Source organism: Girardinichthys multiradiatus, chromosome 20 (assembly GCF_021462225.1).
Source record: "Girardinichthys multiradiatus isolate DD_20200921_A chromosome 20, DD_fGirMul_XY1, whole genome shotgun sequence".
Lineage (NCBI taxonomy): Eukaryota > Metazoa > Chordata > Actinopteri > Cyprinodontiformes > Goodeidae > Girardinichthys > Girardinichthys multiradiatus.
The window spans coordinates 37,701,731-37,716,643 of NC_061812.1; the positions used below are offsets into that span (position 1 = coordinate 37,701,731).

General features: G+C 40.9%; 1 protein-coding gene across 8 annotated transcripts in view; it reads right to left on the reverse strand.

Moving 5' to 3' along the window:
• Nucleotides 1-615: 615 nt before the first annotated feature.
• magi1b (membrane associated guanylate kinase, WW and PDZ domain containing 1b) overlaps nt 616-14,913 on the reverse strand; it is a 167,008-nt gene continuing 152,710 nt past the window's right edge. For 5 of the 8 annotated variants that reach the window (XM_047348605.1, XM_047348606.1, XM_047348608.1 and 2 more), the window contains 5 exons: nt 13,676-13,769; nt 13,492-13,582; nt 12,633-12,776; nt 8,850-8,988; nt 616-2,594 (listed from right to left, as the gene is read on the reverse strand). In XM_047348605.1, the coding sequence (XP_047204561.1) occupies nt 1,375-2,594; nt 8,850-8,988; nt 12,633-12,776; nt 13,492-13,582; nt 13,676-13,769 (1,688 nt within the window). In that variant the 3' untranslated portion in view covers nt 616-1,374. Of the gene's footprint in view, nt 2,595-5,685; nt 5,766-5,893; nt 8,989-12,632; nt 12,777-13,491; nt 13,583-13,675; nt 13,770-14,913 lie in introns of those variants that run through there. The other 3 variants (XM_047348612.1, XM_047348610.1, XM_047348611.1) reach the window with 2 other exon arrangements.

Sequence of the window (14,913 nt, forward strand, 5' to 3'; positions counted from 1 at the left end):
CCAGAAGTGTTCATCGTGGTTAAGGGTCAGGACTGATGGCAGGCCTTCCATCATCTCAAATTGTGGAGGTAGTCCTTGATAAACTCCGCTCTCTTTTATCCCCAAGAATGGAGATATGGGATTGCCACTGGTTGCAGAATCTGATCTTTATATCTCTCTGTCTTGAGATTGCCTCAAATGGTGACAAGCCTCGTTTTTTCAGTAACAAATATGTCACCCCACAACGTCATACAACCTCCACCAAAAGCTGTTTGGCATTGGCAGAGAAGATTTATGAAGTTTTCTTTGGGCTCAACCCACAAATGCATTTTCACTTCAAATGTGGCGTAATTTAAGCAGAAACCAACAGGCTTTCCAATGGTATGTTACTGATTGGCAGGAGGCATTCTGACAACCAACCACAACAGGTTTAAATACAGTTGTTTTGTGGCTGACCAGTAGGTGGCACTATACATGATGTGACACCATTATCGAGACCCATAAACATACAAGAAAAAAACTTTTGAAAAACCCCTCTAGTGACCATTAAGCATGAAAAGATTACATTATCTTAGTATATATATATTTATATATACATACAGCAAAAAAAAAAAAAACAGTAAGTCTCACACATTATTTCGTTGAATATATTATTTTATTTTAACATCATCATCATAGTTTCACTTTTAATTTTCCCTTCATTTGTTTAAAATGATCACCTCTGAATGTACACATACTGCAAACTGTCAAAAATATACAAACAAATGCAGGCTTGTGCTATAGTCTGGTCAAATGTTTAAAAAACAGTGGCACTGGAAGGAGAGACAGAGAGAGAAAGAGAGAGACCAAAGGTAGAAGAGACAGAAAGAAGAGACACTGAAACCGGAAAAGACATGCACAGCATCATTAGGAGCACTGGCCATGGTGATCCAGGTGCGCGGTACTTCCATGTAATCCTTATGGAAAAGTACGTACATTTCATCGTCTGACAGTGGGCCACAAAAAGCCCGCCACATATCGGATTAAAAACAAAATGCTTCTTGTTAATGGAACTCTTAGGCACATCATTGTTTTTTTTCTGTTTTTATATTTTCTGGAAAGGTTTGTAAATGTAGAATGCTTAAACAAAAAAGAGAACAAAAACATACAGTTAAAAAAATGAAAAAAAAAGGCTTTCAAAAGTCATTTTGGAATCACTCTTGTTAGTAACTTAACACATTACGTAATTTTTGTAAGAATGCATATGCAGTGTACGTGTGTGTGTGTGTGTGTGTGTGAAGGTGTTTTCTGTGAGCATGTGAACACAAGTTGGTGCATTCCTGTAGAACCGATAATGGAAGTGAGTACTTGAGGTGTTGTGTGGGTGATATCCATGATTGGCTGACAACTGACCAATCAGATGCTCAGGTCTTTGGAATTATCCTTGTAGGTCTTCTTAGGCTCAGGGGTCATGGGCTTGGATGGGCGACTGCTGTTGGTCTTGAGTGTGCTGTAGTACTCTCTGACTTTAGCTGCAACAAAATTGTCGTCATCCTCTTCGTCCTCAGAGTCGTCCCTCCTGGCTGGGGAGATGGCACGTCCCAGGCTGTGAGCTCGATACCGAGGTTCGGGGGTGCTTTCTCGACTGGCAAAGTGCCCATCCCTCTCCAGCATCTCAGGTGTATGCCCTCTCAACAGGGAGGTGTACTTATGGTAATTTAAGTCAGCGGTTCGGACTCTGGGCAGGTTGACGTCTCTGTAGGTGTCGCGGGATGCCATGTCCTTCATCAGTCTATCTCCCCTGTAGGTCCTCTCCATGGAGGAGGTTCTCATCAGAAGGCTGTCCGGCCCATAAAGACGATTCTCTCTCCGTAGTAGTGGAAGTGAAAGAGCGGGTTCCCTGTTCAGGCGGGCCAGGGCCGGCGACTCCCTCAAGATGGTATCTTCAAAAGGGAGGCTTGGTTCAGGAGTCTCGGTCATCGCACGTTCCTCTACTATTGGCTTCTCATTGTTTCTCTCAGAGGCAGTATAACGGTAGGGGTCTGCGGAGCGATGGCGATGTCTGGTTGGTGAATGGTCCCGTTGGGGCGACCTGTGGTGGCGAGGTGCGCGCCGAGGAGAGTGGCGATGAGAGCGGTAAGGGGATCGTCGAGGAGAGCGGTGAGGGGAGCGATAAGGGGAGCGCTGAGGAGAGCGGTGGCGGGGGTTTGATGAGTGTTGATCACGACGCCTTTCTGGAGAACGGCCTCGGCGGTGCCCTCTATCACGGCTATCCAGAGTGTTGTCTGCACTGCGTGACCGGCTGTGCCCCTTATGGGGTGAGCGGTGGCGGCTTCGGTGGCGATGGCCTTTTCTTTCCTTGTCATCCGTCTTCTTTAATGGCTTGGGCCCATTTCTCCCATTGGACTTCCTCCCCTTGGATTTGCCGGGGGAGTGGTGACGGTGATGGGAACGATGTTGCTTGCCGGTGCCATTGGTGCGGTGATTCGGCTCAGTCTTGCTCCGGGAATGTGGTGGGGGTTCTGGTGGGTAGCTGGACTCTGATGGTGCATTAGTTAGGGGCAGGGAACTCACTTCCGCAGCGTTTTGTATCCCTGTGACTGGTTCGGCTGTGCTGATGTCGTTGGGGCTGCCGTCTGCAACACAGTTTGACATACAGATGAGGCTAGAGTGATCAAACATTGATCTACACATTAAAAGATTCAGCAAACTTTGACATTGATCATGCTGATCCACTCAGACACGAAGCTGACAACATATCCAATGGAAGCCAATCTGATGTTAAGCAAATGTTATATGGCACAGCAGCAGCCAAAGACAGTGGTAAGTTAAAAGAAAAGACATCACGGAGAACCGGTCATTGAATCCAAAACTTGTTTCCTTCAACAGACCTGTTCCTTGGTCTACCTAGGGTCACATGTCTGAAGTGTTGGTTCAGACAGCACATAGCCTGACCTTCGCTGGTCAGGATAGAAGGTCCTATATGTAATTGAAGCTGCTCAGTTGTATTGATTATTTATACATGTTCACACACTGCAATACCTCAGGAAATGTGTTTATCCTGAAGCCAAATAACATGCTCATCTAAAGCATCACAATATTTTTAGTCTAGAGGAAATCTGTCTTGTGAAGCAGAGTCTAGCTGCAGTCAGCATGACTTTATTTGACTAAATTAGCAATGGACACATCCTAACAGCAACCTAAATCATTCGTTTGGCAGGATTTTTGGATACATGGTAGAGAAAACAAATGGTGATACAGTGACAGAAAACATTTTGTAATCACTGTAAGAAAATATAAAAGCTGGCCATCAATTTGATGCTTTCCATTCCTAGTTCAAAACCTAAAAACGAATCCAAACTGAGATGGATTATTATACTTTAGAAATGAAACGAGATCTCATGGCATCGTCTCATTACTTCATAGTTTTTCATTTACTTATTTCAAATCAGCAGACGGAAGCAGTATTATGGTTTAACTGGTCAACCATGACATCCATGCAACTAAAACTGACAAAACACTCACAGTTGCACTCACTCCAATTCAAACCACTGGGTTTACAGTTGCGTTCAATTGCACAAAATGAAGAAAAATGAACATTGGGCTGTTCAACAAAATAGCAGTGTCTTCATTTTTCTTTAGAAACTAAAATGTTTATTGTATATGTAGGATTTATTATTCCTGGAAATCACTAAATTGATTTATTGCTGTATAACTACTGTTTCTGAGAACTGCTTCACATCTCTGTTGCATGGAGACGACCAACCTCTGGCACATTTGTTCTGTTTTGTCTTGAAAATTTCGTTGCACCCATGTGGAGCACTGACAAATAAAGAATTCTATTCTATTCTATGTGAACAGGTATTCCAGCCCAGGATTGTTTGACAACATTCCACAATTCCTCTGGATTTCTCCGTTTGCCTCAGAAACAGCATTTCTGATCTCACCCCAACAAATTTTCAATGAAATCAAGGTCTGGGGACTAGGCTGACCACTCCAGAGCTTTGATTTTGTTGGTCTGAAACCAAGATGCTCCACGCTTACATGTGTTAGGGGTCATTTTCTTGTTGAGGCAACATCTGCTGGCGTCAACCCTAATAAGGGCCACTTGACTGACACCTGTTTCTTCACAGAATGAATGAATCAGTAATTGAACTCCACACTGCTATTATTTTGAACAATCCTCTGTCAATCATTTATTTAATTAGAGACTTAGGAGCATGCATATAATGAATGCTGGTTCTCTATAACTCTACTATACCCACTAGTAAATTATTTGCCATGTGGTAAATATGATTTCTACAAAAACATTGATTGATCTGGTTAGTGTATTTGAATTGTTATTACTTTGAATACAACTGTAATTTTCCCACAAAATGAGCTCCAGTGGTTGTGAAAAGGCTAGTGGATGTTTGAAATGGCATTAAAGTAAAAGGCCCTTTCAGTTTTTCACAGAGTCTAAGGTAGGGACAGGCCAAATTTTTATTTATGGTGTTAACCATAAAATCTACAAAATAATGTTTGCAAAGCCCAAAAACAAAGTATTGTGGAGATTATTATTTTTAGTTTATTTTCCACCGTTGGTTCCATGAAAGCAGCACTAAATATCAATATCTGTAAATATATAAATAAAAAACAGTATATTGGGTACTGTTAGAGATAAAACTTCACTACTAGTGCCCATTTGATAATCCATAAATTATTTCTTGTTTTTTTTTTTATACGAGCAATAATTACTGTTTGTAAGGTTTTGATTGCTGTGACATGCAGTCCCAGAAATACATTCTATTACCAAAAAGACTGTAATGAGTTTTTAAATAAAAATTTGAACTTCTTTGAACTTTCATCTCTGAAACATTTTAACTGGGTAATTCTATGCTAAACAGGGATCCTTTAAAACCTGTGTGATAGCACAAAGGGTAGCGTTTCAAAGGTTTTTTTTAAACATCACGACTCTCAGAATAATACATAAAATATTAAAGAAAATATTTATAGAGCATAAAATGGAGTATAAGAATAGTTAAACCTGCAAATATTCTAAACCAAGTATGGATTTGTTCTATTGGGCGAAATTTTTAGTTTCCTAACAAGAGCCATTAAAAAGTGCCAGAGTGCGTATTTACTGGACTAAGAATACATTTTGTACGGTTTTAGCAAGTTCTTCAAGCATACGGGCAAACATTTTAGTCTTTGTCTTCTTTTAGTTGCTCCCTTTAGGGATCGCCACTGCATCATTTGCCTCCACCTTTTGTACACACATTCTATGAATATATATCCATGAACCTTATGTTCTGCTTTTCCTTTTTTCCCTGGTAGCTCCAGACAAAACGCAACCAGTCTTCTTTTTGTGGACAAATAACCACAGTCTTGTGAGCTTAACTCTGTCTCCAATGTGCCTAAAACATGACTCAGGCAGATACAACTGCAGCAAAAAGGAAGCTTGAGCTGTTGAGATCTATTGTAGTCCACAGAAGAAATGCTTTCTGAAATAAAAAATAAAACACTAGAACAAACCAAAACTTTACACTTACTGTTCAGAATTGCAGATTTTACAAACACATGCATGGGTTGTTTCAATTAGGAGCTACAACACCGGCAAAGTGTTAGGGTGAACGGCTGTGTAAGCATGAAGCAGAGCACGGGCATGAGTGATCTGAGGCCACAGCACACACATCAGGATGAAGAGAAATGGGAAAAGCCAGATGACAGAGGAGGACAGTTACAAACCGTGGACTGATTTTGAAGGACAGAGGCCTCCCCCATCTTCTCATTTCTCACACTTGCGGTGAGATGGGGAGCGGCCATTCCTGAAGGAAGACAAGAGCCCAGCATAATACAGAGAGAGGAGAGCATCCACAAAAACAGAAAAAAAAAAGAACACAGAAGTTTAGATTGCTTGGAACCAACTGGAAGAAAGACAAGCGAGAATTACTGATTGTGTTGATTCTTATGTAAAAGGAGTGTTTATTTGATCATTCAGAGTAAAGAGACAGTCCAAGAAGTTGCCCAAATCCTTCCGTGAAAACCGCCAACTACACAGAATAGTGAACGCCACCCCCCCCACCCCCCCCCACCCAAACACACACGCACTCACAAACACACAAAGCCCGTCACACAGACACTGTTGACATGTTGACAAAGAAGCAGCAGAAAAAATTACTTCCAATTCCAGAAATCAAAAGAAGAAACGCTGGCAAAACTGCCAAAAAGGTTGTGTCAACATAAAAAAAATACAAATGATGATCAAAAATATACAAAGTTCACATGACGCCATAATTGGTGCAGATCAGATAACAGCGAATAAACTTACACAAGCAAATGTTTCTACACTCAAAAAGAAAACAAAGAAAAAGCAAGACAATGAAAAATGTTCATGAATCTTGAGTATCAATCAAAACTTGTCAATACAATAACAAAAGAAACGCTCCATAAATATTATGGAAAATTGACAATAGAAGGGGGCAAAAAACTTCAAATTTACACTTTTGACAAGTTCATGCAGCAATAAACCTTTTCTCCATCTATATGTGGCTTTGATTCATGGCTCTGTACAATGAACAAAAATACTTGTAAAAATGTCTATTCATTTAATCACTGTACAAAAGCTTTATATAAGCGCCATGACTCATTTTCTTTTTGCATGGGGATGTGTGGAGTTGGGTGTTTTAATCTTCACAGCATTTTAATGACAATAACATTGACAATGGGCGCAACAGAAAAAAAATCCATGGATGAGTGAGGAATGTCAACCACAGCATAGCAGAAGTTTGGCTTGAAAACAGAAAATAAAGAGTACAAGGCCATCTCAATAAATCGGAGCATTGTCAAAGTGTGAGTTAAACTAGGTTTAAAGCTGATCACTAGAGACGGAGTGATATATTTCAAGTGTTTATTTCCAAAACTTTGATGATTATAGAGAATAGCTAATAAAAATCTAGAAAACAGTTTCACAGAAAATCTAAATATTATAGAAGACCAATATTTTATAGAAATGTTATGTTATTGCAGTGCTTTTGTCTGTATAATCAGTCCAGCAGACAGTCTTAACACCCTTCCCAAGTAGGAAGAGTCACAAAAGGTCACTGATAAAGAAGCTGGCTGTATACAAGCATATTATTGGAAAGTTGAGCAGAAGGAAGAAACAGGGAAAATTGCAGACTTCAGAGGATTGTGAAGAAAACGACCATGATTTTCGGGGAGATTCACAAGGAGAAGACTGAAGCTGCAGCCAGAGCTTCAAGAACCAGCACACACAGATGTATCCCAGACATGAGCTACTATGTCTCATGTTAAACCATTGCTGAACAAGAGTTTAATTTCACTTTGGGATTAGGGAAGTATTTTTAAGAAAAAGGACCATTGTACAGTGGTCCATATACTTCTTTCAGGGTCATGTACAATTCAAGGAGAAAATGGAAGAGAAGTGAATAGACACATAATCCAAGTTGCTTGAGGTCCAGTGTGCAGTTTTCACAGTCAGTGATGATTTGGGGGGCCATGTCATAGGTTAGTGTTAGGCCAATGTGTTTCAGTGTTTTAGGACACCTCTTCAAACAATTGCATCACCAATAATTCACAAACTTGTTCAGTGCAATAAATTAAGACTTACAACCAAGTTTCTGGTAGTTTTAGATGCAGAATGCAAGACACTTTCAGAAAGTCTAAGACTTTCAATACATTTTTTAAGAGAAGTATGAATTCCAGCTTAGGAAACTGCAGTTTCAGGAGCAGGATTCATTCACAGCTGAATGTCCAGAGATCATTTCCTTCCACGGTTGTCTCCTGCCCTGCAACAGGGGCCTTGTAGGATGATCACAGCATCCATCAAACCACAGCAAGAACTACAACAAATGAATGCTGCCACTGCATTTCTTCAAAATTTTCTGACAGGATTTATGGAGATGTTGATTTCATTTTCATTTTCCAGCAGGTATTGGCACCTACCCACATTGACAAAAGTACCAATACCTGCTTTAATGACCATGGTATCACTGGTCACCAAACTCCACAGAGAATCTATGTTGTTTAGGTCAAGAAGAAGCTGATGGACGCAGTTTAAGCAACCTAGATTGCCTTAACACCTACTAAGAGCCATGGACTAACCCCCTCAACAGAAATAAAGACTTGAAATATATCACTTTCTGTGTAATGAATCTATGTAAATTTCACTGTTGAACTAAATTACTGAAATAATAAACTTTACAATGCTAATTTAAATTATTGGATGTACTTGTATTAGGCTGCCTCTTGTTAGTACAGTTCTCACTTAAAACCTTTAGGAGTTCAGTAGCTTACATTCACCTCCAATAAATATCATAAATATGTTTGTGTCACAATGAAGCCAAAGCTGTGAGCTGTCCCATCTTTTATGGGAAGCAAAGAATCAAGTTTCTCTTTTTAATGTTGAACTGGTGTTTAATAATGAGCTAAAGCAATTTACGGAACTTCTTACTAAAATAAGAAAAGCTTTTTTCTCCTACTCTGGTCATTCAAACCTGTAAACAGCTTTTATCTTATGTTGCACTGAAATTAGGCCCAGCACCTTTCTGTAAAGTCCCGACAGAGTGCTTTAGCTGAGCGGCAAGAAGGTGGAAAGTGACAGCGGGATGACAAGGAAACTGAGAGCAGGTGACAGTAGGAGGGTCAACCGCACCCGGAGGAGCAATCGCTCAGCCCCCCCACCAGAACCCAACAGCACAGGAGTGACCTTCACCACAGAAAGACTTAAAAGCCAAGCAAACCCTCCTTCCCGCCCCTGGTGTGTCTACGCCAGGAAGGGGTGAAGGGTCCCGGGTGTGTGATTCAGTTCTTTGCCCCTTCAAACCCCACCAGCGTCCAAGCTCAGGGAGTGAAGATGGGGGAGAAGGGAATGTTTTCGTAGATTGACCCACCATATTCAGGCACAGAACCGTCACCCCTCTTGAGCACCAAATGGGCGCGTCGGCCTCCGTTCTTGATGAGCTCGATGGCCCGCGCGTGCTTCATGCCTTTGGTGCTCTCGCCATTGATCTCCAAGATTTCGTCTCCAACCTGGGGGGAAAGGTACAAGGCCGAGGTGAGAGGAGAAAAAAAAAAGAGAGGCAGGTGACAGGTGAAAAGGGGAGGCAGAAAAACAAGAGGAGACAGCAGTGGGACAACAAATGAAAGGAAGGAAGGACAAAGACCTAAAGCATGGAGGTTCAGAGAGACATGACGTCGGAAAAACAGAAGGGAAGGGTGGACATGTTGACAAGAAGTTACATTTTAAAATCTGATTGATAAAAATGCACTGAACAGTTTTTGCCACTTTTCTTCAACCATTTTACAGAGAGCAAATCAAAAGGCAGCAACTGTGACGCTGAGAGAGACAGACTGGAGGGAAAACAGGAAACAGGAAGAAACATTTTTGGCTTCCTTGAATCCCCTCCTCAGGTTAGCTGTCAGAGCAGTCTGCACCAGGGGAATACTGCTTTGGCAGAGAGTAGATCTCTGTCTGACATGTCTCTTTGCCTCACAAGGCTGCTGCTGCTATTAATACTTCTAAATAACCTGAACTCAAACAAACAGCAGGATTCAGATATACAAGTACAAATGTTCTAATTACACCAACTTACTATGTCCTTCCTAACTGCGCAAAGTAAAATCTAACAATGCTCCCATTTCTGCAGGATCTTCCCATTGTGGGAACATCAGCAGTACTAAAAAGATATATCTGCATATTGTTTATCCAGCTCATACGGCCTTTGTGGAATACACCAGTATAATGACAGCTATCATGACTGGTTGGCATGAAAACTATGAGTTAAACTACCATAAAATGTTCATTTCTTTGCAGAAATCAATACATTTTTTTCCTCTACAGTCATCCTGGAGTGTGCCATTGTAAGCAGAAAGGTTAGCTTTGAGATGTGACTAAGAGATCTGGCTAAGACATTTTAGCTCATGTGAAAGAAAGAACATTTTATGTATAATATTTTGAATTTTTAACAAGACAAGGACCACAGTATTTACCTACAGTAGTTAAAGTTAAAGTGGTGAGCTCAGTCTGCGGAAGACAGTCACAATTTTCTCGCAAATTACAATCTGAATTTAAATGAACAGATTTACAGTGAAAAATTAAACTGTCGTTTTTGTGAAAGATAATTATTTAAGTAAATCTAAACTTTCAGTGGTTAATACAGTAGATCACATTTTATTGTTCACTTGCAAATTTTGCTATTGCCAGAAGAAGATAAAAATATTATTCACAATTTATTAGTAAAAATGTAAATCCAAAAACAATGTTTAGCCAAAGGCTCGGCGTCCTGGCCCAGGCGTCCTGGGAAAACTAACAGTTTATTCCTGGTGTACGAGTTAAAGCGGCACTGCTCACCTCTTCTATTAAGGTTCAAACTGAGCGATTAGTTAACGTCTTTTGTCAAAGACTTATAAAACATTTCTGGCTGCAAGCTTGAACTGGTGGTCTGTTATTCTGTGTGACGGGTGCACCAATGGCTAATTTAGGCTGCTCACAGCCAAAGATGATCTACAACGAATATCTTGCAGAGCTTCGAGAATAATTCTCATTATCTTTTGTCCCCAGCTGCAAGCATTCACCCCTCTTTTTTAAAGTCCGACTTCAGTAATAGGAATGTTTACCTGAAAGTCGTGTCGATTCATTATTGGATTAGTTACACAATTCTGCTACACAAACTAATCCTACATTGTGGCATTTCCTATCGTACGGCGTGAAAGCAGTCTGTATTTTATAATAACGAGCTTGCACGATGGATTTGTGAAATTGCACAGTGTGTGCTGTTCTACAAAGCTGACTGCAGGCTGGCTACTGCAGCAGGTGGCCTCACTAATTAACCTGCTAATTTCAGTGAAGTTGGAAACTACAACTAAATGTTGTGGCTGTTTCTTTTTAGGTCTTTGCATCAAAGTCAAAATAGCAACAATTAAATGTGATCAATAACATTGTCATAACTGTAAAAACCATTAGGGCGTAATATTTTAGCAGCAGGAGGATTTAGTAGTGTTCCTGTTTCATGTAAAGGCAAGTAACATGATACGGTGAAACCATGGTATTTTTTATCAAGGTAATCATACTATGAGAATCTCATACCATACTCATTCCTACATTCAGTGAAGGTGACTGTGTTTATGTTATGGTAGCACAGTTGGGAGTAATTGTGGGATGCCTCCCACATGGCCAGTCCTTATGATTGACATTAGTTTGATGGCTGTAAAGTCTCTGAGGTAAACATGGGCTAACCTAAAGAGTCAGCTGTTTTATCAGCACCTTAGAAAAAGCAGTTTAATCAGAGTGAATGGTTAAAACCCTCAATACAGTCACAGATGCTCTGTTGAGATGTGTGGCTGAACTGCGTGTAAAAGAAAACCATGCATCTCTAATCAGATTATATAAACAGAGATATTACCGTCAGGTTTAATTACATTTCCTCAACATGTCTTTATATTAAATAAGCCATTTGTGTCACTACATCATTGCCACAAAAAGGAAATTAATTCCCTCAAATCGAGATGTTTTTAAAGACAATTAAATACGAACTCAAAGCTGTGGCAAGAGTTTAGAAGAGATGAAGGTAAAAGCCAAGAAGATAGATGCAGACCTGCGGTGTAACAAACTAAATGATTTCCCTGGAGTTCTGTCTGAATGCATGTTGTGGTTTCAGACTGAAAGCAAACGTGTGGAATAATAATTTAGATCTGCTCCAGCTAAAATGGGATAGTGGCTTAAATGCTGCACAGCCAAATACAACCATCAAATAAACTGAACTTACTGAGGATATGATATCATTTCTAGAAGTGGACATAAACACCAGTCCATCATTAACGGTTTATTGCCTGCTTCTTCACTGAGACAAGCCTGAGCATCAGAAGATAACTCAGTCAACTTCAAAAAAAGCTGACCCACATTTTATAAGATTACTTCACTATTTTATAGGTGACACAATTCTGACATAAGATTTAAAGGAGGAGGAAGTAAAAGCATTAAAACTCTTAATGCTGTGTGTCTGTAAAGCTTGTTTAAAGGCTCTGTATCAGATGCCCAGAGCCTACCTGGTGGTGTAAGTTCGCCTAGTGAGCCAAACAGCCAATTTGTATCCATCACAGCCGACTGCACAGCTTGCAAAACTCTATTATAGGTTTTGCACAATATTTTTTGAATCTGAGGAATGAGGGTTTCCTTTTTTTTAACCATAACAATGATGCTTAATGTGAATTAGCGATTGTATCATCTGCTGCAGCTTTAGAGCTGCCCATGTCATACAACCTGCTCTACCACCTGTCCTCAAATATCCACAGACAGCTTTATTGTACCTGTATGTGTCTTTCAAAATAAATGGTAAAGCTACGAGCATTCTAGGGGAAACATTTTTAAAACATTACTTGCTTAATCTTGATAACCCTGCATGTCCTAAAGAAACGCCTGTTTTGACAAAACAAAACACCCATAAAGAAAAACAGATACGGCAGCATCGTAACATCATTGTTCAGTTGAATAAAACACAATAACTGTACATAATACTAATAAGCAAGCAAAGTGCAAGAACCTACATTCCATACATTTTTATAAACCGTAATGTACTTTAACGTAAAGCCAAATCTTAAATGACTCCAAACGATCTGGACTTCTCTGCTGATTTGTGGTGTCGCAATCTGGAGATTCTGCTATGATGTGTCCATACCCTCATTTTCCCATTGCGAACTGCAGCTCCTTCTTCAGCAAGCCTCAGCACATACAGGTCCATGTTGTACTCTCTTCCTCCCCGCAGGCTGAAGCCGAAGCCTTTGTTGTCTCGTTCCAGGTCCACTGAGTAGAACTCGGAGTCCTGGACGGAGGCAGACAAAAATGGACACAAAAAAGGGAGACAGACAGAGACAGACGTGTTACTATCAAGGACAAATTTGTGATTTGGCTTTCAAGGGTGTGTGTTATTGTGTGCCCTTTGAAACCGTCACCAATGTCAGGAGCAGGGGACAAATGCCACCTCCAGGAAAGGCACGCCTGTTTAGTGGTTGTGCCAGGGTTTCTGTGTGAGTGTGCTTTGCGTGCATGTGTGCTAGCATATGCTCAGGTGTAAGGATGCTGAATTATTGATGCTGGGGGCTCTAGGCAATAGAGAGACAGACTGGGCAGCACAAGGACAGCCAGACAGTCTCTGCAGCTTTGCCTTCATGCCCCCCTAATCTCCTCTGCAGAGGGATCAATGTTATCTAGGAGAGCCATCTCCACAACACCAGATTAATTCAGCACGGAACACAATGGACTGAGGAGGTACTTTGAAAGTAAAGAGGCTTCCCTTAACGCACCGCCTCAGCCGACGGCAGCCGGCGATCACAGAGAGATAAATAAATAAAAATGCACACCGTTCGTCCTTGGGAAGGTGTGTGAGCTGAAGCATGGAAGGGAAAGAGCTTGGATGCTCTAACAGCTCGAATGGATGGGTGAAGAGAAAATGGGGATGTGGTTAGAAGTGGTGAGTGCTTGATGGAGACATGGAATGGTTGACTGCACAGGTGAATGACTGATGCGTTTTTACTTACCTGAGCTGAGTCTGTTTGGATATGGGGCTGGGGAGGAGTGTTCTGAGGGGCTTTAAACTCGTAAGATTCCTGTTTTGGTTTGGTGTTGGTCCTGAAAGAAAGGGACAAATATTTATTTTAGTTGAAGAATTGCATGACAAAACTCTGATCTGATTCAAATTTAATTTTGCAGAGAGCTGCCCACCTGGCCTCAGGTGCTGCCTGTTGCTGAGATGTGTGAGTGGTGGTTATGGTGGCAATCTTCTCTGCGTTTGTCAACAAAGATGCATTGGAGGATTCTGTGGGAATAAGGCAGGAGGAGAGATTATTGTGAAATTTCCATTACCCCGAATAACAAGAAGATGAAGTGCAACCACCACAACTGGACAAGCAGATTAAGAAAAAAAAAAACAATGTGGGATATCCATGGTTCCCTTAAATATTTAGTTTTCAGGCTTTAAAACCACAAACTGGATGGATGGATGGATGGATGGATGGACGGACAGACGGACTTAGGGAGGTATGCATGTATGTAAATATGTACATATGGCTGGATAGCTAAAGGAAGGACTGAGAGACGGACGGGTGGATGGATGGATTAAAGCAGTGGTTTTTAACCCTGGTCCCAGGGCCAGAAATCCTTCATGTTTCAGAGCTGACTCTGCTCCAGTACGCCCGATCCAAACGATTGCACTACCTCCTCAGCATGCCACCAGCCTGCATACGAACTCTGGATATCTTTTAAGACTCCCCATGAAACCCTCTCTCTTCGCGGAAGATAAAACCTTTTCCTGATTTAGCATAAATCCATAATTTGCAGTATTTGCATAATAGAGGCCTATCTGGTGTTCCAGAAGACTGTGATGGATTAAATCAATTTTTCACAATGGAAACATTTTCCTTTTTTGGTTTGCACACTTGTGTCCATTCAGCAGCTGTTAGCTACAAACATTAGCTGACCCACAGAAAATCCTGCGGCTTTACCTCCAGCTTCCCCAAACACTTAGAAAACATCCAGGAGACCCAGCAGTTTGTGCTTTCAGTCATTTTGTTAAAGCACTTGTTACCTTTCATTTCCGCATCTCATTTTGGGCTAGAATTCATTGCTGGTATTACTTATTATGATTATTATTATAGAACAGAAACATTCCTGCTGCATTGAGAAAGGCGTATTCACTTTCCAGGCTTTACTCATGCAACCAGGCTGGTACTCTATAAATCTGCCTCTGGCCATTTCTCCCACGGTCAGTTTCACTTTGCTGTATTCATCTTTTTCTCTTCCATGACCCATGAATCATTTTGACGTAAACCTTCAGTTTCCTGACGGAGCGCAAAGATTGGCAATCAACTTGAAGATTGGACAGGACAAGTTTTCGTTTCAGACTAAATATTGGCTTTGCAGCTTCATAATTGTCCTCATAAAACTTGATTGAACTGTCCAGA